Here is a 27,563-nt window from a genome sequence, read left to right as displayed (position 1 = left end):
GGGTTACGCTACCAGGCAGAACAGTTCAAGAAACCTTCTTGACAAGCAACGCGACCAGGTGGACTAGGGACAACCAGGAGCAAGGATGCGGTAAGGTGTCCTCTAGGTACAAGCTGGTGTAAAATAGCCAGAACTCTCACATTTCTCTGTTTTCCCTTCGTTCTTGACATCGTCTTGAGCCATCACGCAGAAGCAACGTCCATCCCCTTCTTGTATTTAGCACCTATAATATATACAGTGCGGTAAACTCAGTGTCTCTGATATCCTAAACATCCTCACTGGGAATACGATGAAAATGAATATGAGAAGTACTTAGAGACGACTTAGAATCAAACCCACAGTCGTCAGATGAAAACAACGTCTTGGGCCGTCTGTCAGAACCCTTCATGGTCTCATCCACACAGTCAGGAACCAGTTGATTCAGAGGTAGGGCCACTCTCTCCCCATCCTCACCATCTCTCTCTTCATAAGCTCTTCTGAACCCATGGACAGGTCCCTGATGCTGTACTATCATCTTTTGCCCCCTAAAGGAGAGAAAGAGGGGGGGGGGGGGGAGAGAAAGAGGGCGAGAGAAAGAGAAAGGGAGGAGAAAAAACGGGGGGGGGCGGGGGGGGGGGGGTCCCAGTCATACATGGGCATAAACACTTATATCCAGCTTGAAACTGTCTCCTGGCATTGGATGCCCTACTCCCTCACTCACTATACTGAACTCATTGCTAGTCAGCCCTGGCTACACCCCTACTCTACATACTGTCTCTACCCAAATTAAAACCTTCTAGCACAAATATATGTTAGTGTTTTCTCCAAAACATGTGTAACATGATAGATTATGTCTGTCCCTCACTGGGCTTGAACCAGCAATCTTCTGTTCTCAACTTACCACAACACACTCATTAGCAAAACGGTTAAGCTTACCCATTGCTCCACGAGACCACCATGGCCAGTGCAGAGCAAGGGAAACAACTAGGCTACTTCTAGGTCTCAGAGCGGGTGATGTCACCCACTGGGCAGTACAGCTAACTAGCTAGCCATTCCACATTGCTACACTTATACACATAAGTATGATCTGTTAACACAGCATACTAACCCTTCCTGTGTTTCTCTGCATCCCTGAGGGTCCATGGTCAGCAGGGCAGAAGGTAGAGTCACACACACAGTGATTCTTGCCTGAGGGCCAGGGGACTGGGGACAGAGGGCTGGACTCCTACTGGTGCCGCAGGTAGAGGGGGCAGTCAGATACAGGGCTGTGTGGCCAGGGCGAGAGCCACTGGGGGAGCAGGGGCCAGGTAGGGGTGGGCAGCACGAGACCCCTCACAGCATCTCACCCCAGGAGAGAGAGAGCCCTCACTTGGCCATCTTTCTATCAGCCCCCCCTCCCTGTTCCTCCCCTCCTCCTCTTCACATGGTGCTGTCTGTCTCCATTGACACTGGAACCTCATTCTGGAACACAACCATTGCAACATAAGAATTTGAAGAGATTCCCCCATCCGTTGAGCTTTTTTGTGTGTAAAAACATTCCTAATCATACTCCCCAAAATGATCCACCCCACTTTATATTGTGAACAAGAAAGATCCAGTTAGTTACTACATCAGTGACATTAATCAGGTGCCTAATGTACTAATAACATGCTTAGAGAGTAACAGAAGGACAATTGATGTTCTCCAATACCCACAGAGAATATTAATTCAGATCATTTTTCATAAATTAACAATACAGTGGGAGTGTCAATCTGATTGACAGCACAACAGCTATAGGCCAGTCTACATCCTTAACGTATTGACCCGTTTAGATCAACGAGGACAACAACAGCTCTGCTGGTAGTGATAAGTACAGCAGGAGAAGCAACATAGCCTACTCAGGCAAGGGAGGAGGAAGGGACAGCAGGCTACTGGAGGAGGGAACTAGTGGGAGAGAGTGGCCCCCTTTTGTACTGTAAGTTAATGATTGGATAGAAGTGTATAACTGGCATTCTTTACATAACTTAAATAAACATTATTCCAAATTCTCTCATTTAAACTGAATATCATGCAAACTGAGCCATGATACCAAACATTTTTCTTCCGGACCTTCCGCTAGAGCAGCAGTCAGAAAAACATTCATTCATTGGCCGATTTTGAACGCAACTAGGCCTACACCTGAAAGGAGAAACTCACGAGCGTGTCATAAACTATAATCAGCGGGTTGAAAATGTGTTTCAGCGCACATAGTGTCATTAGCGCGAGTCGACTCCTGATTATAGGAGACATGACATAAAGCCACGCTCATACAGATGTCGCAATAACCAGTCTTCATATGACCGCTGTCGACAATAATTGCCATTGGAGGCCTTGTCCCCGTAGAGCACACAGGATGTTCACTCTGTTCGGAACTACAGCTGCGCTATTCGCCCACATTGTGTTCGGTATTCCAACCACAATTATTCATTCCAATATAGCTTAATATGGGCCACATATAAGTTTATAAGTGTTATTCACATATGCACACGGTTTATTGCACTCGCTTTGTCGTCGATGACTGAATATAAACGCAGAAAATAGCTTTTTCAGCCTGTGTGCGTGTCCAAAGATACAACTAGCGGAGGCGCGAGTACGAGCGCTCAACTCAGCAGAGCCCGCCCCGCACCTCAGAGGCGCTTGAGTCAGACATTCAAAGTTATTGTATTGAAGAATAGGCCTAACTACCATATTTGACGGTTAATCATGAGATCCATTATTGGGATATGCAGAATATGCTATTTGGATCTGTCAATAATAGTTTTAATTAGATATATTGGCACAAAGGATGATAAATACTTGACGCAATCTGCTACTTTTTCTTGTGGATATATAATACGCTACAAGAACAGAGCGTGGACAACGTCACCCTTTTCTTCCATTTTAATACAAAAGTGCGCAATGGAGGAGTCGCACGAAAGACTTCCCACTTCAGTCACATAGAGCGCTCCCGAATCTGGTCGGATGCGACCAATTCTAACCACGAAGCTCCCTCTATAGCAGCAATACCTTCAGTGGGGCTACTTTGACTTTGGGTCATTTTTTCCTGCGACAGACGCTCGTGAAACCCATTAAATAACGTGGCTTCATATCTAGCGGCGTGTTACTTATGAATACATCGACCGTCACCCCCTCAGTGAAATAACCGAGCACACTGTCCCCATTCGGTCACGCACATCCGAGGTATGACTTTCGCTTCGCCCCCCTTCACTGAAAAGCTGAGTTTGGGCTTGAAAAGAGCCTTCGGCTTTAGGCTGTGGTTGTTGCTAATTCTGGCAATCGTGCAAGTTTTTTGTCGATTAAAGCTGTAGAGCAAACAGCGCCCGGACAAACTCACTTCTACGCACAAACTCTTTTTTGTATTATTGCAAACGCAGCTTCCATTGTTATTGGTAGGCTATTTTTCACCTCGGTCGCGCGAGGTAGCTACAGCCGCTCCCCCGTCTGCGGCAGTTTGTTTCAGTGCACTTGCATTCATCACGCCACCCCCTCCGTGAATAGAGAATCCCGCTCTACAACACCATTTCCCCAGCTACACCACATGCCTGCCTACTCATTATAATAGTGAGGACGTGGGTCTGTTATCTTCTCTGGGGAAGATGGACGGTGTGTCACGGCACGGGGTCACTGAAACAGGCTGCCTTGCGTTACCTCCAAATGCTCCGTCTCATCCTGGTCAATGGGACCGAGTGCGCTGTCCCCGTTGCTCAGATCGGAGTGGTTAGCTTCTTCCACGGCAGTTCTTTTGGTCGTTTGATCATCCTTTTTCCTGCTTCTTCTGACTACTTTGGCTGCATTTCGATAGGAAATCGAGCCCTTGTAGTTAACTTTCAAGACTGTTTGCTCTTGTATCAGTTTCTCGAGTTCCTCGCTGGTTTGTTCTGGCGCTGATCCATGTCGTCTCCGGACCATTCGACAAATTCTTTCAAGGTCTGGTCTGGCTTTTCGCGACCGCAGTGAGTCAATAGAGTCCAAAATCCAATCGCGGTACATGGGTTCAGACATTCTCCTGGTTGGGGTCGTTCGTCCGGTTTTGCCTCAGTGCGTCAACCTTGTTGCGATCCGCGGCCCGAGTCCGGCTTGAGAGAAAAAAATTGAAACCTCGCTGTACGCTTGCGTTGTTGTGCGCTTTTAAGGTGACCCACTGGAGATAGAGCTAGATTCTACAGGAGATATTTAAGGTGGTATTTCTTAGTTAGGACTAACGACGCGCCCAAGTGTTCATTTAGCATCACTTTAAAAACAGAACATTTAATACTTATAATAAATTAGGGAAAAAAATATATACGTTTCATATAAAATACAATGGGTGAGTCTGGAAGGACAAATCCACTTTTTCCCCAGGGTGTGATATTGTATGTGATAGCACTGTAGGCCTACACGATGCAGATAGATAAGACCTGCTGTTATTACCATGGCGGTGGCTGGCTCCAGTCCAGACACATAGCCAGGAAGCCATCTTATCAGTGACGCTATTCTCCTCCATCCTCATCCCATCTGACATGTTCTGGATAGATGGCCAGAGGCTGAACACTCATCTGGAAGGCCCCTGAGGAATAGACAGATTGACATACATATTTGTATAGGTGGTGTAGGCCCCCCACACCACACACACACAGGTTGAAATCAGCTCCTTGCATTATTTGTTCATCATGGCATCCCCTCCACCAAGATGTTCCTACAAACAACAATACATTTTCTGCCAACATACACATTCTGTTAGCAAAACAATCTGTATAATCTACAAAATATACTCATACAATTTTAATTTTAACAAGTAAAACTTTATTGGAATGATACATGTTGCAAAATATTACTTTATTTTTTTTAACATACTCGTTGTGTCCTAAGGGTATCCGTCAAGTTCTCCAGAAGGTAAGATAATTAAGACTGTCAAAGGCAGATATACAGTATTGTTTCCCGGGGGGGGGTACAATAGACTACACCATCACCGTACCCAAATCGGGAAGGAAAAAGATTCAAATGTTTGTTGTTGAAAATACACTTAGAAAATATGAAAATTAAAGCAACATTTTCTCCATGGTGTAAAAAATGGAGACGTTCAATATGAAGAGTATGTAAAACTAGAACGCTAACAAAGACAAACAGAGTGAAAAGATGAAGACAGAGAAGCTGACGATAGGGTTATAATGATGCCGGGGGGAGTGGGAGGCGGTCAGTAGAAACAGGAACAAACATTTCATAGACATAAGGTCATGGGTCAGGAAAGCCAAATTACATTTTTAAAAGCTGTCACATCAGTGGTTCATGGAGCTTATCCCGCCACTAATCACTGAGTGACTTTTCCAGGACCAAATGGTAAAAATATTTTTCTGAACAACAATTGACCAACTTTCTAGTCACAACTTAAGCTTACATTATCACATTTCTTAAAAAAACATTTTAAATATAGACATGATTCGAGAAGTGAGGTGTGCTTCGAAGGATCCTAGCAAGGCAGTGGAGGTGACTGAATACCTGTAGCTGGCACTGACCCTCCCTTACCACTAATGATGCTTAGAAAGACCAGAGGGAGGCAAAACAATGAATCAAGCTAAATCAGTTGGTTGTGGTATATGAATGGTTGCAAATCTCAAATAGTCATTAAAACATGTCATAGGTCTTGGACATCTTGCAGTTGTTGTTTTTCGTCACATGCAAGAACCGTGATTTTTTTAAATACATAACATTTCTTCAAAGAGCACAAGTTTGGAAGTCTGTATCTCCACTCGATACACATTTATTTTCTTCTGTAAAGTAGCCTTCTTACCATACTGCTCCAGACATTCAGATGCAACCTCTAATCATTTTCCAAAATTAGATTTTGTGAACATTCGGTAGAAATAAGCCATACTACAATAGACTTAATGACAAAACTGATTGAAGGATAAATACTGTATATTATCAAACAAGAAATGCATTTGCAAGAGGTGCACAAGGTGTGGTGCCTAATGAAGGCTGGTGGGGGTCCGAATCACTCAACATTTAGTGTTTACATAGGAAATTAATAACCTTATTACCCCAAATAAAAGCTTGTGGGAAAACAAAGCCTTGTTGAAAATCAACTAAACCATGTCAATGTGTTGCGTCGTCACACCTCTGTCTACAAACCAGCCTTTGGTGAGATTTGGGCTGCGATTGTCTTGCATCCAAAAATATGACATTGCAAATAAAATAATCACAGGACAGCTTTTCAAAATCCATGAATCAGATTGTTATACATTTTTCTCATGAGGAAAGGAAAATAATTTGACAAATTTACATCCTGAATTCCAACAGTCATACATTGTGACAGTGTCCATTTGAAGATGATGATTTCAGGGGATGTAGGAGTAAACAGGCCAGCAGCAGGTTGAACAGAGCTGGTGAATTAACATGATTAAATCAGCATTAACTGTTCACATCTAACTGAACACTGAATGAAATGACATGATTTCGGGCAGATAAAAAGCGGGCCTTGATCCATCCTACAAAAGGGGCAGGTGAGAGTCAGTCTGAACAATTTCAGATACCTCACCACGACCAGAGCTTTACGTCCTTTCACATCTTTTCTTTTAAAAGTGATATTATACAAAAATAACATGCATCATTTTGCTACTTTTTCCTGCGCATTAAAAACCACCACCTTCATAGTTAACTGACAAACATGTCTGCGTAAGCAATGTCCTTACTTTTGCAAATTTGGCAGAATTCATACTTGTTTGTTTATTTCTGAAATCTTCATTTCGGTTTCACAGCTAAGAGACAACTTTGGAAAAAAGATGGATATTCACGTTTTTCTATAATATATCAACATACATGTATAAATGTGCTATGAATGAAATAAACACTAGTCATTATGTTAGTCACTGCGTTTTAACCCACCCTTCAACACTAACACACAAGCACAGATTGACTTGAGGACAATGATCCTCAAAGGGTTTTAAAATGCTCTAATAAATTCAGTTGAAGAGGAAAAGACAGACTTAATTAACATTAGAAATGCTCATGTACACAATTTCACAGGTCCCCCAAAAAAGGTAGTAAGACCTAAATGAAGAGATAAATCATTGTTTCTCTGATCAAAAAGTGGTCAGCACTGCTTGAACTGCAAGCGATGAGAGAATCCTCCGAAACCAATAATCATGCCACAACGAGCGGACAGAAGGCGTGTGCAGTGTCAAGCTTTCAACTAGAAAGGGCACAAGGGCTGATGCCACCAATAGCCAAAGCTCTGCACCAATGCTTTCGACACGGTTTTGCAACCAGTTGGCATTATGATAGGCACGTCTGTTGGACTTGGTATTGCTTGGACAGATTCAGGATGGAGAGACAGAAGGGGGGGGGGGGAGAAATTGGGGTAACAAGATAGGAGTGGGTGGACAATTACAAAACAAGAATGAGATGCCCTCATTCATTGAGAAGCTTGTAGAGAGGACCCACTCAGGAGGAGCCTAGATTCAGTACCAGAACATCAATGCCTCAACCTGCCTGCAATGACTCAAAATGTGTCGCTACACCTCTGCCAAGATACAAACCAACTGAAGAGAGAGGTGGTTAGCCCCTGCCCCTTCTACCCTTGCAATTAACACAAGAGGGAAAACAGGACATGGATAAGTAACAAGGTGAGAAACAATCAGAAAAGGCAACACTGCTGGCTCTTTCAGGTCTTTTTCTCGCGTTCTTTTCTCTCGCTCTTCATTTTGGGGGGGTGGTTGTTACATTGTTGATGTCGTAATTACAAAATGCAAGTTAGCAGTCCAGCTTATCACCTCTCCTCCCATTTCCTTCTGTTCCCGCCTTCTCTCTCTACATCCCTGGCTCTTTCCGCTACTCCTGGTTGGGCCTAGAACTCGGCAAACTCCTTGCCACATTTCTCTGTGAAGGAGACTCGGATTTCCTCTTCCTCATAGTCGTCAAAGTTGCTGGTGTCACGGGGCCTTTGCACTTGGGAATAAACGGTGCCTCCACCTGAAACACAGAGAATACTCAGATTCTTGCTACTGTAGCATTCAGTTTCATTCCTCAGTTTCTGACATATGCGGTTTGACAGTCACTGGTCATTCACTGGTTACAGACAACATGTTATTAGTCAAGTGGACCACGTTCCAACTCTGTAAGACTATGTGAGTAATGCATGTGTAACATGTCTCCAAACAAGACCAAGCCAAATGCATTAGCTCTGAATCATACCCCTTTAGCCATCCCTCCCTTTTCCAAACCCCCAATCTCTCCGTCGCAACCAAACCTGCCTCTCTCCAGTGGCTATACAGTGAACAATAGAAGAGCCATGGAAGCAGGCCTTCTCACCTTCCTCTGGTAAATGGCAATCCAGTCAGTGGTGGCGAACCACTTGTGGCCCTTGATGTCGTTGACTCCGTTGCGCAGGTTTCCGAAGCGCTTGGTCAGGTCCACCTGGAGCAGGTTCCTCAGCAGGTCCTTCAGGTCCGAGCTGAAGTGGGAGGGAAAGCGCACCTGGGGACAGACACATCAAGGTTGTGTTCAGTAGAAAACTTTCCAAAACAGAAAAAAAAGAGGAACCATCTAAAGTCATCCCTTACAGAAATGTTAATTTTCCATAACAAATATGACTCAGTTACAGCAGATCAGAGATTGCCCATCGACTCTGACAGGGCCTGTTTACTCTTTCCCCCCCTAATGATTATGATTGGGGCTAGATCGGCTCAGATCTAGGATCAGCTTATGAGAAACTTCAACAGGTATGTGGCTCACTGCAGAGAGAGGTCAGTGGGTCATGTGGACACCACAATATATTTACAGTGGGGCTGTGGAGTCATCATGATCAAATAGGTCAGGAGAAGTGAGCTAGAATTCAGCCTAACAAAGTGCTGTGTATGTATGAAGACACCAAGGTCAGGGGTCAGAAGAGACTAATGCTTATCTTAAGATAGCAACAAAAGCAGGTAAGGCACAGTAGGACAGTGACAAGGTTTCCATCCATAATGCATGATGGAAACAGGAAATGCCGAAACAATTTTATAAATGCAAACAGATCATTTGTTAGTTCGACATGGTGGGATCTTTTTGTGTCTCTAAAATGAATGTGAAAAATGGCAGTAGAAACACCTTTAAGCGCAAATATTGATATAATTTGTATTTATTTATTTCACCTTTATTTAACCAGGTAGGCAAGTTGAGAACAAGTTCTCATTTACAATTGCGACCTGGCCAAGATAAAGCAAAGCAGTTCGACACATACAACATAGAGTTACACATGGAGTAAAACATACAGTCAATAATACAGTAGAAAAATAAGTCTATATACAATGTGAGCAAATGATGTGAGATAAGGGAGGTAAAGGCAAAAAAGGCCATGGTGGCAAAGTAAATACAATATAGCAAGTAAAACACTGGAATGGTAGATTTGCAGTGGAAGAAAGTGCAAAGTAGAAGTAGAAATAATGGGGTGCAAAGAATCAAAATAAATAAATACAGTAGGGGAAGAGGTAGTTGTATGGGCTAAATTATAGATGGGCTATGTACAGGTGCAGTGATCTGCTCTGACAGCTGGTAATGACCACCATACCGAAGTAAACTTGGAATCAGGTCGATATGTTGTGTGGTCCTCTCACTTTGACTTGGAAAAGCATGCAGTTTATTAAGCTACAGATAAAATAAGTTATGAACTTCACAGGGTGATGAAAGTAGAAGGTGATGAGCTTGATGCTCCTTTCCAATAAATCTCCAGGGTCTTATTCTGGTCACATGATGATCGATGCTTGGCTGCCGTTTCACCCCCAAATAATATTGCTCTTATCCATAATAATCTCAATGTGGGTAGCCTACCTGCACTGTATCTGCGAGATGTTGGCTGAGCACACATGCGAAGACCAGAGCTATATAAACGCAACAGTTTGTGACAAAACCATCAGTAGAGTTGATCACTTCGATGGAAACACATTTAACATGTAATTTTCCATTTCAGTACATGGGAATTGACCTCAAAAGTTAGTATGTGTAGTACGTCATCACGCACAGCCGTTTATTCACAACAAGTCTATTTGATAGAAACATCTCTAGTGGGAAAATGCGCATATTATTTTATGCATATTTTAGAATACTCGCATGAAAATCGGTTTTAAATTGGATGGAAACCTAGCTACAGACATTAATTAGTTTGGAGGTAAATGACAATGAACTGCCTTATCTGACTGGTACTGAAAGCAGATCTTAAAGGAAGAGTGTAATCTGGGTTTCTGTCTGATGTACTCTGTACTCACCTTCCCTGATACAATCTTCTCATAGATCTGAATGGGCTGATCAGCGAAGAAGGGAGGATAGCCAGCAGCCATCTCATAAATCAGCACGCCCAGAGCCCACCAGTCCACCGCCTTATTATAACCCTGGAGGGGGTAGAGAGAAAGGAGTGTTAGATTCCCAGGGAAAGAGGCAGAACCAAGCACAAAAAGAAAGAATGGGAACGTGTCATAAATAGGCTCTTCTGTAGTTAGCGGTTGTAATCGTGGTCAGAGTTGTTTGTGAGTGGCTGTAGTGACATGATCTTTGCTGTGTCGTGGTAATGACCCCTATGTTGTGGTAAAAACCCCAGTGTTGTTATGGATACGAGGTGTGACGGCAGGACGGGGGTTTGGTGGTGACCACTCACTTTGCTAAGGATGATTTCGGGGGCCAGGTACTCCGGAGTGCCACACAGCGTCCAGGTCCGGCCCTTCACTCGCTTTGCAAAACCAAAATCTGTTACCTGGGAGGAACACAGAGGTGTCTCAGCAATGACAATCAACAGTTCAGTTCTGACATTCACTTAAAGTTATACTTCCAGGAATTTGGCAATGATGCCCTTTATCAACTACCCCAGAGTCAGATGAACTCGTGGATACCATTTTTATGTTTCTGTGTCCAGTATGAAGGAAGTTAGAGGTAGTTTTGCGAGCCAATGCTAACTAGCTTTAGCATAATCACTGGAAGTCTATGGTATCAGCTAGCATGTGATCCCTTTAACACTTGAACCACCTGGCCTTTCAGCCTACCAGCAGCCGCTAGAGAACGTTGCCGTGCGTTCCCTTTAGCATATGTATCAGATGCATATCAACCCGCAAGGTGTAGCAAACATAAGCACAAAGTAAAATGTAAAAGAGAATTGTATCAACCTGCAAGGCACTGTCAAATGATTAACATGGGCGTCAATACTGATAAATAAGCATAGCAAACTTATTACACTCGTTGTTCTAGATTAAATCAACGTCTTCACCCTTATCATTCAGTTAGGTCTCATTTAAATTAGATTGTGAAGTAACTTGCACAATTCTCACCCATTCCATCATTTGTCATTCATTCAGGGGTTGGCATCATTTGCTTCCTTGGATAGAGTCAAGGATATGTTTGGCATTTTTCTAAAGGCCTACTTCAACATGTAGCATGTTTTCGTTTCCCTTACAATACATTAGATTAGTAATAGAGTTATAGTAAATTAAACAGTCCCATAACAGCATATTTTACAAAGTAAAACGTAAAAGAGAATGGTATCAACCAGCAAGGCACGCAGTTAAATTATTTGCTTCTGACAAATAGGCATAACAAAATCATTACACTATTGTCTTCTTAAATTAAATCAACCTCCTTATCATTCAGTTTGGCCTAATTTAAATTACATTGTGTACTAAGGTTTATTTATTTAAGAGCATTTACAAAATCAGGGCATGTATAATGCATTTCATATGTAGTATGGCCAGCCATTAGTGCTACCTGTCGAGCCGGCCAGCCATTAGTGCTACCTGTCGAGCCGGCCAGCCATTAGTGCTACCTGTCGAGCCGCCAGCCATTAGTGCTACCTGTCGAGCCGGCCAGCCATTAGTGCTACCTGTCGAGCCGGCCAGCCATTAGTGCTACCTGTCGAGCCGGCCAGCCATTAGTGCTACCTGTCGAGCCGGCCAGCCATTAGTGCTACCTGTCGAGCCGGCCAGCCATTAGTGCTACCTGTCGAGCCGGCCAGCCATTAGTGCTACCTGTCGAGCCGGCCAGCCATTAGTGCTACCTGTCGAGCCGGCCAGCCATTAGTGCTACCTGTCGAGCCGGCCAGCCATTAGTGCTACCTGTCGAGCCGGCCAGCCATTAGTGCTACCTGTCGAGCCGGCCAGCCATTAGTGCTACCTGTCGAGCCGGCCAGCCATTAGTGCTACCTGTCGAGCCGGCCAGCCATTAGTGCTACCTGTCGAGCCGGCCAGCCATTAGTGCTACCTGTCGAGCCGGCCAGCCATTAGTGCTACCTGTCGAGCCGGCCAGCCATTAGTGCTACCTGTCGAGCCGGCCAGCCATTAGTGCTACCTGTCGAGCCGGCCAGCCATTAGTGCTACCTGTCGAGCCGGCCAGCCATTAGTGCTACCTGTCGAGCCAGCCAGCCATTAGTGCTACCTGTCGAGCCGGCCAGCCATTAGTGCTACCTGTCGAGCCAGCCAGCCATTAGTGCTACCTGTCGAGCCAGCCAGCCATTAGTGCTACCTGTCGAGCCAGCCAGCCATTAGTGCTACCTGTCGAGCCAGCCAGCCATTAGTGCTACCTGTCGAGCCAGCCAGCCATTAGTGCTACCTGTCGAGCCAGCCAGCCATTAGTGCTACCTGTCGAGCCAGCCAGCCATTAGTGCTACCTGTCGAGCCAGCCAGCCATTAGTGCTACCTGTCGAGCCAGCCAGCCATTAGTGCTACCTGTCGAGCCAGCCAGCCATTAGTGCTACCTGTCTAGCTAGCCAGCCATTAGTGCTACCTGTCTAGCTAGCCAGCCATTAGTGCTACCTGTCTAGCTAGCCAGCCATTAGTGCTACCTGTCTAGCTAGCCAGCCATTAGTGCTACCTGTCTAGCTAGCCAGCCATTAGTGCTACCTGTCTAGCTAGCCAGCCATTAGTGCTACCTGTCTAGCTAGCCAGCCATTAGTGCTACCTGTCTAGCTAGCCAGCCATTAGTGCTACCTGTCTAGCTAGCCAGCCATTAGTGCTACCTGTCTAGCTAGCCAGCCATTAGTGCTACCTGTCTAGCTAGCCAGCCATTAGTGCTACCTGTCTAGCTAGCCAGCCATTAGTGCTACCTGTCTAGCTAGCTAGCCAGCCATTAGTGCTACCTGTCTAGCTAGCCAGCCATTAGTGCTACCTGTCTAGCTAGCTAGCCAGCCATTAGTGCTACCTGTCTAGCTAGCTAGCCAGCCATTAGTGCTACCTGTCTAGCTAGCTAGCCAGCCATTAGTGCTACCTGTCTAGCTAGCTAGCCATTAGTGCTACCTGTCTAGCTAGCTAGCCATTAGTGCTACCTGTCTAGCTAGCTAGCCATTAGTGCTACCTGTCTAGCTAGCCAGCCATTAGTGCTACCTGTCTAGCTAGCCAGCCATTAGTGCTACCTGTCTAGCTAGCCAGCCATTAGTGCTACCTGTCTAGCTAGCCAGCCATTAGTGCTACCTGTCTAGCTAGCCAGCCATTAGTGCTACCTGTCTAGCTAGCCAGCCATTAGTGCTACCTGTCTAGCTAGCCAGCCATTAGTGCTACCTGTCTAGCTAGCCAGCCATTAGTGCTACCTGTCTAGCTAGCCAGCCATTAGTGCTACCTGTCTAGCTAGCTAGCCATTAGTGCTACCTGTCTAGCTAGCTAGCCATTTGACTATGTGCGTGTTCTCACCTGTATGTATCCCTGGTTGTCAATGAGCAGGTTCTCTGGTTTCAGGTCTCGGTAGATGAGGTCCAGTGAGTGAAGGTATTCAAAGGTCAGAACAATTTGGGCGGCGTAGAAGCGGGCGTGGGGCTCACTGCAGGCAGAGAGACGAGAGGTCAGAGGGTAACGTGGACACCACAATATATTTACTAGGAGGCTGTTGTGGAGTCATGGTCTATGGAAAATGGGGAGGGTCAACTACTGTAGCCATTTGGTTATATTTCCAACAGTGGGAGACAGGTAAACAGACTCACCTGAACCTGCCAATTCTCCTTAAATGTGAGAACATCTCACCACCAGGGACATACTCCATCACCATATACAGGTTAGTGTTGTCCTACAGAGAGAAATATTTCACACATTTGAGTTGTGAACCTCACCTTCACACACAAACTTGGAAGTATGTTCACACACCCCAGGGTTTCCGTTATGAAAATGTGGCGCCGGACATTTGACCGTATTTAAAATTCACCAGACACGTTTGCATTGGGAGCGTAACCTGATCAGGGGGTCCACCCACGGTGCTCAGAATGACAGAAATCACATTTACATTATTCATCGTAACAGAACATGCAAGTCCTGGATGCAATGAGGTGTGTCCTTACCGTACACTTTGAAGATGTTAGATTAACTGTCCACATGTACTTTTCCCTCAGCCAACAAGACCAGTAACAAATAGTAAAATCACTAGCCTTTGCACAAGCAGAGCGCGAGTTTCAACTTTGGAGAAGCTCATTTTCACCATAAAAAAAAATTGCACCTTTATAATAAAGCATTCCATGCATCATCACATTTGCAGACCTATGTAAGAGCCTACTATTTGTAATGTGATGAGCATATTGGATAGTCATAATTTAGGCTAATAATATAACTCAATCAAATGTTTGCAAAAAAAGACAGTTAGATGCATGGCTGTGTGCATATAGTGTAGAGGCCTGGGCCACAGCAGACACCTTTTTCTTTCTTTGCATGGGAAAAACATCTCATTCAATTCTACTACACTTTGACTGGAGACATTAGCAGAACCTTTAACACCACAAACTACAGGATAGCCTACTCTGCTGCCATTGACAAACAGACCAATAAACACAGCGCTGCCCATAGAATAGGCCTATGAGAAGGGAAGACAAATAGAATGAGGTCCATCTAAACTGGAGGAGGAAATGATTGTCCAAAAACAAAACTTAAGCGGCACTGACCCAACAATGATAGAATGAGTAAGAGCAGTGCACAGTCACTGGTGATCTGGCCGATGCTCTCCGCTGTTGCCAATAAGATAGGCTTACTGTTTAAGTTGAATTTTGATAACTAAAAGACAGTTGAGTCTTTTCATTGTCTTCTCTTTACAGAAATAGCCATATGCTTTCCAAACTGTGTTTTCCCACAATTTAATTAGGAAATATTGCGATATGCCTAGATGTGCCTCTACTTTTCAATGACAGTGGCAACCCAAATTGCCTTTCCTTACGACTATAGGCAATGCAATTTAAAACAATCCACAATTGTCTTGTTTTTTAAGGCTAGGGGGAAGCTAATGTTCCTCTGTGGCCAATTCATGCTTTAGTAGCCTCACTTGAATGATTATAGAGAAATAAATACATAAATTAAGACACTAGTAGGCCAATTAGGCTAAATCATTTTGGCAATTTAACTCAATTTAGTTCGGGAAAGCTTTCCCTAGCCTTTTGGATGCACCCCCTATGAGCCCATGTCAATCTACTATCCCCCATAGTAGACAAGTTGACCTGTTCTATTGGTCAGCTTGTGGAGAAAGAAATAGCCCAAATAGACTGCGACAGCTGTGGGACGATAGAGCCCAAATTCATATAACCAGTAGGCCTGGCTACATTAAAACACAAATGAATGTGATGCAACAGATCAAAACGTTTAGCTTAAAATGTTGAGCGACTATTAACATTATTAGCGCACCAAGGCGACATGAGAACGTGCATTTGGCTACCGGACAATAAAAACTAGTTGAAAACCAATAGAACATGAGAGAAATAGTCTACTGGTTTCAATGCTATATGGAAGTCTATATTAAATAATTGCCTCCACGGATATGGTGTGATTTTGCCAAGGCTACTTTGAAGCAAGGTAAGACATGCCTCATAATATGTAGTAAAACATTTCAAATAGTAAAGTAGCTATAGGTTCTCAAAATGCAAACTACAATTTAAACGTGCTGATGAAGCCTGCGTTCCGTTGCCTATGCATTTGAATGGTGAACAGGAAGCACACTTCAATTACCAGTTGAGAAGCTAAAATATTAGCTATTTTTAATCATGGCCCAGGAACTATTTTTAACACACAATTTAGAATTATTGCGCAGTGATTGGGCTTATAAAAGCACTGTCTGACAGATTTCGCTCTCAAAGGTTCTGTATCGGTATGCTGTGCGCGTGTGATAAGAGACATAATGAATACACACACACACACACACACACGTGCCAATTTAATTCCTCAAAATGATGCAAATTAATACATACCGATAATCATCGGTCAAACGTATTTACATCAACTGGTCCATCATTGAATAGGCAAAAATAAATAAAAAAATAAATAGTCATTTGCAAAGGTTTTATTTTTTTCTTCTCCCGGACCATTGGCCAGTGCCAATTTTATTTCGCATCTCAAAAAATAAAATAAATGCATCAGAAATCTGGCTATTACCGGCTAACGGAAACCCTGATGCACACACACGAACACATGCACCCACACACGCGTCCAGCAGTACCTTGAAAGAGTGCTCCAACCGCACCAGGAAGGGGAAGCTGACGGCCTGCAGGATGCGTTTCTCATTCAGCGTGTGTTCTATCTGCTTCAGCTTCACCACCTGAGGGGAACAAACCAGGACACCTTGTTAAGCAAGGAGCCCCCTACATCTCTGACTAATAGGCTGAGAGACAGTAACAGCACCAGAGTTGAGGCGGTCAATTCCATTTCACATAAATCAACTCATGAGATTAATATACATTTGTATTCATTAATATAAAAATATCTACATGCACTGTAAAAGAGGACTTGGAGTCAATTCACCAACTGAATTTGAATGAAATCAAACCCAGCTCTGAAAACCATACAATGTACAACTGACTCCCTAGGCCACATTACCATACCTTCTGTTTGTCAAGTATCTTCATGGCAAAATGCTGGCCCGACTCTTTGTGCTTGACCAGCATGACTCGACCAAACGAGCCCGTGCCCAGGGTCTTCAGACGATCAAAGCCATCCAAGGCCGCAGTGTTCTGGAGAGGAGAGCATGTCAATTAGAACAGGGAAACAAGCCCAACACCAGCCAGAATGTCTATCAGGGTGCCAGAGTCAGGACGAGTAGCAACACTGGACTCAAACTTCACACCGTCCTGTCAAAAAAACAGCAAAGGCAGGATACCATATGGATTCTGAGACATTCAAAAAGTGCAATGCGTCAGGCAATTGCTGTTAGTCCTGCCAGTGCACACATATTGCAGCAAAGGTATGAGTCATTCTTACATTACTACAATAGCAAATTAAATATGTGTTAAGCTAAAAGAAAAAGTAGGGAAAGTGTTATGCTAAATGCTGCACATAATCAGTAAAGATATCATTCTATGGAGACCAGGTTCATTTATTGTGTATGCCCCAAAGCATAAGAAAATGAAAAGTTCCAACAAATGTGATTCTAGTTAGATCCAGCAGAGGGCACACTTCTCTTCTCTCACCCAGGCGTAACTGACACTGGGCTGGTATGCTGGGGTCTTTCTGAGCATGTGCAGGCCTATCATTCATTCCCACACTTCCCTCTTTCCCAACTCACCTGTGCTGGATTCTCCCATTTCTTGAGGAAATCCTCTTTGGCTTTGGCAAGAAACTCCTTCACTGTAACAGAGGGAACAGATGGTTTAGCACCTACCCTACTTCATGACACACTGATTCCATCAGACACATTTAGATGAGAACGAGGATGTTGTGATAGAGTTCAGCAGAGGTTCACGTCTATAACCACTGACCAGCGCTATAATATAAAGACTTCTCTGTAAGGCTAAACTGTGATATTTTGGAGATGAACTTGAGCGTGTGTTAGAGTGAGTCTTGTGTGTACCTTACCTGTGGCACAAGTATATCCTATGTGTAGCCTAGCCCAAGGCTGTCCATCTCCCTCACTCTGGCCACACACAGACAGGACTTATTTCCACTGATGTTGAAGCCAAATCGACTGAGTTCATGTTATCTAATACTTCCTCCTCCAGCCATGTCAGAACGGGAGCAGAGAGCCAATCAATACAGGCAGTCTATGTGAATGTATTGTGTGTGTGAACACATTACTGTCTCTGTGCCAGTGAATGTGTGTGAGATTTTATCCACTCCAAAGTGACTTATCATAACCTTTATACAGTCGCACACTCTAACGCACGCATGCACACAGACACGGCATCACATGCAGAAGTGCAGCACATCTCTCCCTCTTATCTTTATTGGGCTGATCACTGTGTGCTTTGTGGGAACATGTAGATAGATACCAGCCCTTCCTCATTAATCCCTGCTCATATCTATCTGTGCCTCAACACTGAGGACAGTGGCTGGCTGCTACTTGTATGAAAGTACCACTCAACAATGGCTGGCAGGCTGCTACTAGTATGAAAGTACCACTCAACACTGGCTGGCAGGCTGCTACTAGTAAGTTAGTACCACTCAACACTGGCTGGCAGGCTGCTACTAGTAAGTTAGTACCACTCAACACTGGCTGGCAGGCTGCTACTAGTAAGTTAGTACCACTCAACACTGGCTGGCAGGCTGCTACTAGTAAGTTAGTACCACTCAACACTGGCTGGCAGGCTGCTACTAGTAAGTTAGTACCACTCAACACTGGCTGGCAGGCTGCTACTAGTAAGTTAGCACCACTCAACACTGGCTGGCAGGCTGCTACTAGTAAGTTAGCACCACCCAACACTGGCTGGCAGGCTGCTACTAGTAAGTTAGCACCACTCAACACTGGCTGGCTGCTACTAGTAAGCAGTACTATTAATACTACTATAGGAGACAGAGGGTTGAGGGCAGGAGGAGGAGGATGATGTGTACACTACAGTAAATCAATGGGTTTGTCAGAGGAAAGCGGAACATTTAAATCTGTCACCCTCTTAAACCAGTATGCAATTCTCTTTAAATTAAAAGACTAAACAGATCTCGAAACCTTGTGTGTCAATTTATGGCTCATACATGGATAGCCTAATACACCATCTGTAATCTGGAGAAAGCCACGCAATCCTTACATTCCATAAACGTTTTGTTCTGGCGAGCTGCGTGCTTGTCCCTTTCATAGTAAAAACACTTCATTCGTAATATATTGTAAGAATTGGAATTCGTAACATATCATACAAAATGGATGACGTTGTACACAATTATTGGGGAACCATTTTGGCTCGTGAGAACAACTTTGAAAAATACTGGATGAAATTATACAAGACCTCTGTAGCATCAGTAACAGTCAAAACCTCAAAGCCATACAAACCCTTGTGATCAGCACTAATATCTCCTCAGTGGTCCTGCTTTTCTCCATTCACAAAGGGGCTATAAACACCCACCCACCCCTCTAGCAGCTCTCTGGGGAACAACTCCAACCGAAGAGGAAGGCCAGAGAGCAGCACTGACCAAAGTTCATATAAACATGACAACAATCATGTTGCTCCCATGCCAGAGCCAATGAGAAGAAAAAGCAGACTAGTCTCCTGGGAGAGTACATTTCCCAGTCAGTTTGTTCCTTTATTCCCAGCTAAGTAAACCCCAACAGAGTCTCCCATAGAAGACACCCCTTCCATACTGTAGGCCTACAGCCAGAACTAAGGAGTGGAGTGGAGTCTAGCTATCAAACAGCTCAACAGTTAAACCAACAATGGCCCAAGTGGAATTGACTTGATCTAATGCAGCCTTTTTGTTAGATTTGCGAGGCTCGGCTGCCACGAAAACCATCTGATGGGTAGAAGATGATTCCTGGTCCTTCTAGCCTTCCTCTCCACTGCCACCCTCCCTTACCGTCAGGGGATCATTATGGGCATCTCTGGTGCTGCAACCGCAGCCTCTGCAGCCCCGGGAGCCAGAGGTGGGCCCAGACTCCCCTCTTCCTGCTACCATGCCTCCTGGAGCTCTTCCTGTGGCTGTCTGAGCCTGACATCAGCCCTGTCACTTCTACGTCGCGACCTGCCTCTTCTTCCTCGTTCCTCCTCACAGTGGTTGGCTCATCGCCCCTTCTCCCATTACGTTCACGTCCAGAAACCCAGACAACCTTCAACCTTCTTGGTTTCTTCTCTCACCTTCTACATTCACTTTCCAGTTTCATCTGTCTGTCTTGTGTCCTGGCATAGAGCAGAGCTCACTCAGCAGCCAGAGCCCCTGGTAGTCCAGAGCCAAACAAAGCCCACAGTGCTGTGCTCTCGTTTCAACAACTCACATAGATCAATTGGACCTGTGCTCCGTTTGTATCTATATTCATTCTGCACACAGTTCTACCTCCTGTTCCCTATCCTGTAAACACACACACACACACACACAGCAGGGGCCTGGTCACCAGGGGGAGGGGCATCACCACAGCCAGGGGGTTATATTTATGAAGCCCAGAGAGGAACTCTCCTATGGAAAAAAGGCAATACAGTCCTCTGCTCTGTCAAACCAGGAGATCAACCTGAATTCCTGGCACCATCAATATTACTCTCATCAACACAACCCATCAGTAGACCAAGGGTTTTTCCTGCTCAGATCATGTGATCAGGAAAACCTCCTGGGTCTATGGAAGTACCCATGTGAGATGCCACAGCAGGACAGTGTGAAACCATTTCAGATGTTTTCCAAAGAGGAGCTTTTCTAAAGAAAAACCACAGTCACAAACCAACCACAGCAGTCACAAACCAACCACAGCAGTCACAAACCAACCACAGCAGTCACAAACCAACCACAGCAGTCACAAACCAACCACAGCAGTCACAAACCAACCACAGCAGTCACAAACCACCACAGCAGTCACAAACCAACCACAGCAGTCACAAACCAACCACAGCAGTCACAAACCAACCACAGCTAAAACACATCCCCTCTAGTGCCCAATGCAACACACACCACTGTGCCCCTGCATCCAGGATCGATGTCCCAATCAATCCCATCTCTCCCCTGGGCTTGGCTGGGACCCTGTGACGCAGGCACAGGGGGTTAGATAGGGGCGCGCTGACCGAGATTTCACTCTGGAGCCCACCAAACCACATCCAGTCCACATCAGACCTCATTTATAGAGCACACAGCCCGCAGGCAACGCAGTAGAGACAGTGGACGAGTGGAGCTGCACATAGAGACGTGGGGAGGGGGGTGATACAGAAAGCCACACTGTTGTGGGGGGGGGGGAAGCTATATATAGTGAAAGAGGAAGCGAAAGAGAGTGAGGATGCAGAGAGACTGTTGGGTGTGAGAGAGTCCAGAGGAAATAAGTGATAAGTCCACAACCCAGCCACTTCACAGACCTCAGTCCTTACAGTCCTCGTGGTTTGCTTCTCTGGCCACTGTACTGTCAGGTACTTAGGTTCAGTCAGTACTTGGAGTTACAAGAGGTGAGAGTGACTGGGCGTTCTTACAAGAGTATCTGAGCACGCCCAGAAGAACAAAGTGCCTTTAAAAAGAGAGTCAAGAAGTGCTGTGCTATACAAATACCAGCCTGGCCCTGTTATGCAAGCCAGTGTAAACCACCCTGCCAGACATATTTATAGCCACAGTGGAAGCTCCACCTTGACAGTGTAGCGTCACAGGGCCAAATGCATGTCATTTCATACAGAGAGGGACCGTCTACTGAGCAGTACCCCCCACACAGAGAGGGACCGTCTACTGAGCAGTACCCCCACACAGAGAGGGACCGTCTACTGAGCAGTACCCCCCACACAGAGAGGGACCGTCTACTGAGCAGTACCCCCACACAGAGAGGAACCGTCTACTGAGCAGTACCACCACACAGAGAGTGACCGTCTACTGAGCAGTACCCCCACACAGAGAGGGACCGTCTACTGAGCAGTACCCACACACAGAGGGATTGTAGACAACGATGGAATGACATGTTCAGATATGTAAACCCAGATTGAAGGAAGCTAGGGTGAGAGTCAGACATCTTGTCCCCCGAGACAGACACATGTGTCCAGGAGCCCATAGAGGGAACCCCGCTGGACAGACACACAGACAGGTTTCCTGGGAGACAGACAAACGGCTTCCCTGGAACTTTGTGACGCAGCCGACACCAGGCAACAGAACAAACACGAGGTGCTGAATCAAAAAGAGCTTTGTGTGTGTGTGTTGGCCACACAACATCAGTCCAAAACAACAAACCTAGCCAAAAACCAAAGCGAGTCTACTTTGTAAAACCCGGACCAAAGCATAGTCATCCTGCCCAACACACACAGCTATGTCTTACTATACTTGTGACAACTTTTTGGGGACTAAAATTCTATTTTCCCTAAACCTAATTCTAACCCCAACATTGCCTTTTTACAAGTGAGAATCAGCAAAATGTCCACACTTCTGAATTTTAGTTGGTTTAGCATTGGTGTGAGAACCTTTGGTACTCACAAGTATAGTAAAACGCACAGAGAGCAACGAATCCACAAGAGAACTGGAAAACAGTGTGATTATGTGTATGGACAGCTGACAGTCACAACCCCCCCACCCTCAAAGCCACCCCAACCAATCACTCCCCTCCCCTCCGTGAGTGTCCGTGGGAACAGGCTCCGCCCCCTTGCTCCAGTCCAGTCAGTCACTCACTCCAGCAGTGGACCTCTGGCTCCTCCTGTGGCTGGCAGTGTCTGCCCTCCCCACCCCGCTGGTGTTTCCCAGACAGGGCCCACCGCGCTGGAACAGCCTCCCGCCAGCCTGTGCAGCACCGACATGGCACCAGCCTCGGACCTGTAGCAACTAGCGAGGAAAAAGTGTCCTTCAGAGAGGAGCCCTGAACTTCGAGACAAGGGGAGCACCACCGACCCTTGGAGAATTCTGTATAGGAGGTGGGATATCTGACTAGACTTGAAGCTGTCCTGCCATGTAGGTAGAGACGAAGCCTGACACTGTGCAGCAATGAGTCCAGAGGCTCCTCCACTTCCTGCCTGAGCTCATACACTGTCCACCCTGCTCCTTCCTGTGGGCCCCTTGCTCAGCGCTCCACAGCAACGTCTCTTCCCCTGATACAGAGGTCAGGCCCAGGCTGAGAGACAGGGTCCACCTGAGCCGGACCTTAACCCTCACCGTCCTCTATAGTCTCGTCTCTCAGAGCAGGCTACATGTAGTCCCCTTTTCCTCCGGTTGTCTACTTGAAAATAGCTGCCCCTGCCGTGGTGGGCGAAGCATCTGAACCCCGGTTTGCACCTGTCTCTGGGGATCAGGGCGGGCCCATAGCGAGGCCATCCAGGCCGATAAGGATGTCAAGCGTGGCATGTGGACAAACCTCCGACGGCCCTGGGACCTCCTCTCGCCCCGCCCAGGGGTCGGATCTTAGCACTGTGCAGCTCTCCACTAATCCACTCCAGTAATACTACATCAACACCATTTCTAAAAACAAAGCTGTGTGCTTAGACAACTGAGAGGCAGTGGGCTGTGATCTCTGGGCAGCCTCGTTTCAGTGGGACAGACAGGGTTAACGCTTACCAGGCTGGTCCGCTCTTCACATGTATGCTCTACAAGCAGCCGAGGCTCATTTCACAGATACCCATTCCAACCAAGCGCACGCCAATGTAACAGCTAGTGTTATGGATGCATAGCCTACACAACACTGTTTCCAAACCTGCTCCGGGACTGCCACTCCTCTACTTGTAAACAGAAAAAAAGCATTTCATGGAGTTTGGATGGGATGCTGCATTGCATTCACCCTCCATGGAAAAGCTCTAGAGGTGGTTCATTTCCATAGAGATACTGAACATTTCCGTTAGAGGGTTAAAAGACCAGGATATCAATGAGGAGAGACAGTCACCACTTATAGAGAAGCAGAGAACACGTGGAACGATAAGACCCTAGCCAGGGAGGAAAAGGAAGCAGCGGGGAAACAAATGGATGGCACCGACTAAAGAAGCTGCGCAGAGCAGCTTGAGAGGGAGTCACGACCCAGAGATGGGCAGGAGGGCACACAGAGTGTTCTTGTTCTAAATGCTGTTCATCACATGATGTTCAAGAGACTCCTCACGTCATGGTTCAGCCTGGAGAGGATCACACCACCCGCATCATATGACCCCGCCCATGTGTCCTTCAGTGTCCCACCACGCCCTCCTCTCTCCTTCAGTCAAGTACAGTGTGGGATTCAAGGCTGATGACCACTACTGTGTTTACATTGGGGTTCCCCTGAGTAACATCCATTATATAAACAGTCAGACATCTGGCAAAGTTTGGCTTCTTAAAGTTGTATAGGCTGGGGCAGGGATAAACACTGAAATCCCAAAAAGAGGATCATAACAAGGTCTATTCTGTCCTCTATTCCAAACTAGGCTGACTATTTCTCCTGAAAACCTGCCATCCAAAAGGACATTGCAGTGTGTTTAAGTCCTATACATAACGATTTACACTGAAAGTAGAGGCTCTTCCCCTACTACCTGACAGGTGTGCCTCTGTAGTGGCACCGATTGGCTAGATCAGGGAAGGGTAACTGGCAGCCTGTGCCTTGCCCCTTGGATCAATTTCCTCAAACTATTTTTTATATAACATATAGGTGAGGGGGACTCCGAAGCAGAAACTTACTTTTCAGTGTTAGAATCAAATGTTATTTGTCACATGCTTCATAAACAAAATGCAGGCTTCCCGCCGAAACAGTTCGGAAGAGTTTGTGCATATATTATGACGACATTGTTTTTGGACTTCGGAGAAGGTTTTTCCGGCTGTTCGGGCCCACAACATTTTTTATGGAAGCAAGCAGAGTTCAGAGCCCCGTGCAGTGATTGGTCAACTGTAGGGATTCTGCAATAAAGTATTTTTCATTCAACGAAAGAACTCATTTTCATGCACATTGTTTTATTACAAAATACTGCACCAAACATCTTAGTTAGATGTAAAATTTACGTGACTAAGATCATCTCTGCAAAAAACGTCAACATTTGACAGAATTATTGAGTTATCTTAGATGAATTATAATTGAGGAAGTGTATACTGACTACGGCGTCTCAAAAAGGATAAATAGTACTATTGCCACATTTCTCATTTTTCAAGCCCGTAAAGTCTTAAAGGAATATGCAAGCACCCTCGTTCGGTTAGCCGAAGTTCGGCTAGGCGCCAGCGAACAGAAGCATGCCGACGTCTTAACAGTGAAACGCTTACTTACAGGCCCTTCCCAACAATGCAGTGAAAAATATAGAAAAAAAGAATAACACGAGGAATAAATACACAATGAGTAAGGATAACTTGGCTATATACACGGGTACCAGTACCGAGTCAATGTGTTGGGCACAAGGTAATTGAGATAGATATATACATATAGGTAGGGGTAAAGTAGCCAGGTAGCCTAGTGTTAGAGTGCTGGGCCAGTAACCGAAAAGGTTGCTAGATCGAATCCCGAGCTGACAAGGTAAAATCTGTGATTCTACCCTGAACAAGGCATTTAACCCACTGTTCCTAGGCTGTAATTGTAAATACATTTGTTCTTAACTGACTTGCCTAGTTAAAAGGTAAAATAAAAAAAGTGACTAGGCAACAGGATAGATAAACAGTAGCAGCATGTGAGATGAGTTAAAAGAGTTAGTGCAAAGAGGGTCAATGCAGATAAGCAAATAAGCTACCTGGACTAACTATTTAGTAGCGTTATGGCTTGGGGGGGTAGAAGCTGTTCAGGGTCCGGTTGGTTCCAGACTTTGTGCATCGGTTACCGCTTGCCGTGCAGTAGCAGAGAGAGAACAGTCTGACTTGGGTGGTTGAGTCTGACAATTTACGTGCCTTCCTCTGACACCAACTGGTATAGCGGTCCTTGATGTCAGAGAGCTCGGCCCCAGTGATGTACTGGGCCACTACACTTACCCTCTGTAGCGCCTTGGGGTTTGGATGCCAAGGGGTTGACATACTAAGCAGTGATGCAGCTAGTCAAGATGCTCTCAATGGTGCAGCTGTAGAACTTTTTAGGATCTGAGGGTGCATGTCCAAACCTTTTCTGCCTCCTGTTGGAAAGAGGCTTTGTTGTGCCTTCTTTAACAACGGTGTTGGTGTGTGTGGACCATGTTAATTCCCCCTTAGTGATGGGGACACCAGGAACTTGAAGCGCTTGACCCGCTCCACTGCAGCCCTGTCGATGTGGATGGGGAGTGTTCGGCCCTCCGTTTCCTGTGGTCCACAATCAGCTCCTTTGTCTTTCTGACGCTGAGGAGAGGTTGTTGTCCTGGCACCACACTGCCAGGCCACTGACCTCTAAAAGGCAGTCTCATCGTTGACTGCGATCAGGCCTACCACCGTTGCTCTCATCAGAAAACGTAATGAAGATGTTGGGAGTCATGCACGGCCACGCTGTCGTGGGTGAACAGAGTACGGAGGAAGTAATGCACGCACCACTGAGGGGCCCCGTGTAGGGTCTGTGTGGTGGGTGTGTTGTTGCCTAACCTCACCATCTGGGGGCAGTCTTCAGGAATCCAGGATCCAGTTGATGATGAGTTGTTCAGTTCCAGAGTTCAGGCGAACTTAGTGATGAGCTTGGAGGGCACTATGATGTTCAACAATGAGCTGTAGTCAATGAAAAGCATTCTCCACATAGGTTATTCCCCTTGTCCAGAATAGGAAAAGGGCATTATGAAGTGCAATAGATTACGTTATCTGTGAATCTGTTGAGGATGATGTGCAGACTGGTGGTCCAGGGTGTCTCGGATGATGTGTTGCTGTGCCCAAGCCATTCAAAGCATTTCATGGCTACAGATGTGATTGCTCTGGGAGTCATTTAACGATTACTTGGCGTTCTTGGGCACGGAGACCATGGTGGTCTGTTTTGAACACAGTATTACAGACGTTATTACAGAGAGCGAGATCACACAGTCATCCAAACTGCTGGTGCTCTCATGCATGTTTTCAATGGTGTTTGCCTCGAGAAGCAAGCATAGAAGGCATTTAGCTGAACAGTAGGCTCGAAGTGTCACTGTGCAGCTTGTGGCTGAGTTACCCTTTGTAATCTGTGATAGTTTTGCAAGCCCTGCCACATCCGGCCAGCATCCAACCGGCGTAGTATGATTTTTATCTTAGTCCTTATTATGCTTTGCCTGTTTGATGCCTCGTCCAAGATCTCCGAGATCTCATAACGTCCGGATTAGTGTCCCCTCTTAAAGCCGCAACTCTAGCCTTTAACACAATAGTAGAATACACAAAGGTGCGAATTGCAAAATGTGGTTGTTCATCAGCGGTTTCTCTTGTTATGTCGGCTAACATTTTTAGGTTGGTAAGTTAGTTTACCCTATCTAAACTTGTTGTAATCATGGTTGAATTACTGAACCTGGGTGCCATGTCGATTTTGTTAGTCACTCTCAGTCATATATTAAAAACATTTATCTCGACCTTATGGCAAAATGTGTATTACTGTTGGAAATTAGTTGTAAACCTGCAACAGTTTCTCCTCCCCATGACAAAATGTGTAGATCAATTTTTTGCCAAAGGGTTGGCTTAGGGCCCCAATCGGCATTCTTTGGAGCCTAGGCCTCCTACTGCAAGTGTGGGCCTTTCGATGTGGTTACGCAGACCCTCGTCCTGCGGCCCCAAATGAGAGTTCAGATTTGTTGTGGCCCCACCCACATCGAAGTTGCCCATCCCTGGCCTAGATAATGATGAAGTACAACCAACCATACAGGTGAACGAGCAGTGTTGTAGTCAATTCAGTTGGAGTTTCACATCAAACTCAGTATTGGAAGTCCTGCGGAGAACTATCAATTTAAACTTAGCCGATTGGTTTTAAAAAGCTAACTCTTACAAATGAAAGAG

General features: G+C 45.6%; 1 protein-coding gene and 1 pseudogene across 1 annotated transcript; both read right to left on the bottom strand.

Moving 5' to 3' along the window:
• Positions 1-1,377: 1,377 nt before the first annotated feature.
• Positions 1,378-4,105, bottom strand: LOC123738973 (sterile alpha motif domain-containing protein 1-like). The gene is made up of 2 exons (XM_045713572.1): positions 3,646-4,105; positions 1,378-1,440 (listed from the first exon to the last, which is right to left on the bottom strand). Exons 1-2 carry the CDS (start codon positions 3,997-3,999, stop codon positions 1,399-1,401), a joined length of 396 nt encoding a protein of 131 aa, XP_045569528.1. The 5' UTR covers positions 4,000-4,105; the 3' UTR covers positions 1,378-1,398.
• A 651-nt stretch (positions 4,106-4,756) lies between these two features.
• On the bottom strand, positions 4,757-22,458 carry LOC123738972 (cAMP-dependent protein kinase catalytic subunit alpha-like; annotated as a pseudogene).
• Between the last annotated feature and the right edge of the window lie 5,105 nt (positions 22,459-27,563).

Source organism: Salmo salar, unplaced genomic scaffold (assembly GCF_905237065.1).
Source record: "Salmo salar unplaced genomic scaffold, Ssal_v3.1, whole genome shotgun sequence".
Taxonomy (NCBI): Eukaryota; Metazoa; Chordata; class Actinopteri; order Salmoniformes; family Salmonidae; genus Salmo; species Salmo salar.
This window is presented reverse-complemented; position numbering and strand designations above follow the sequence as displayed.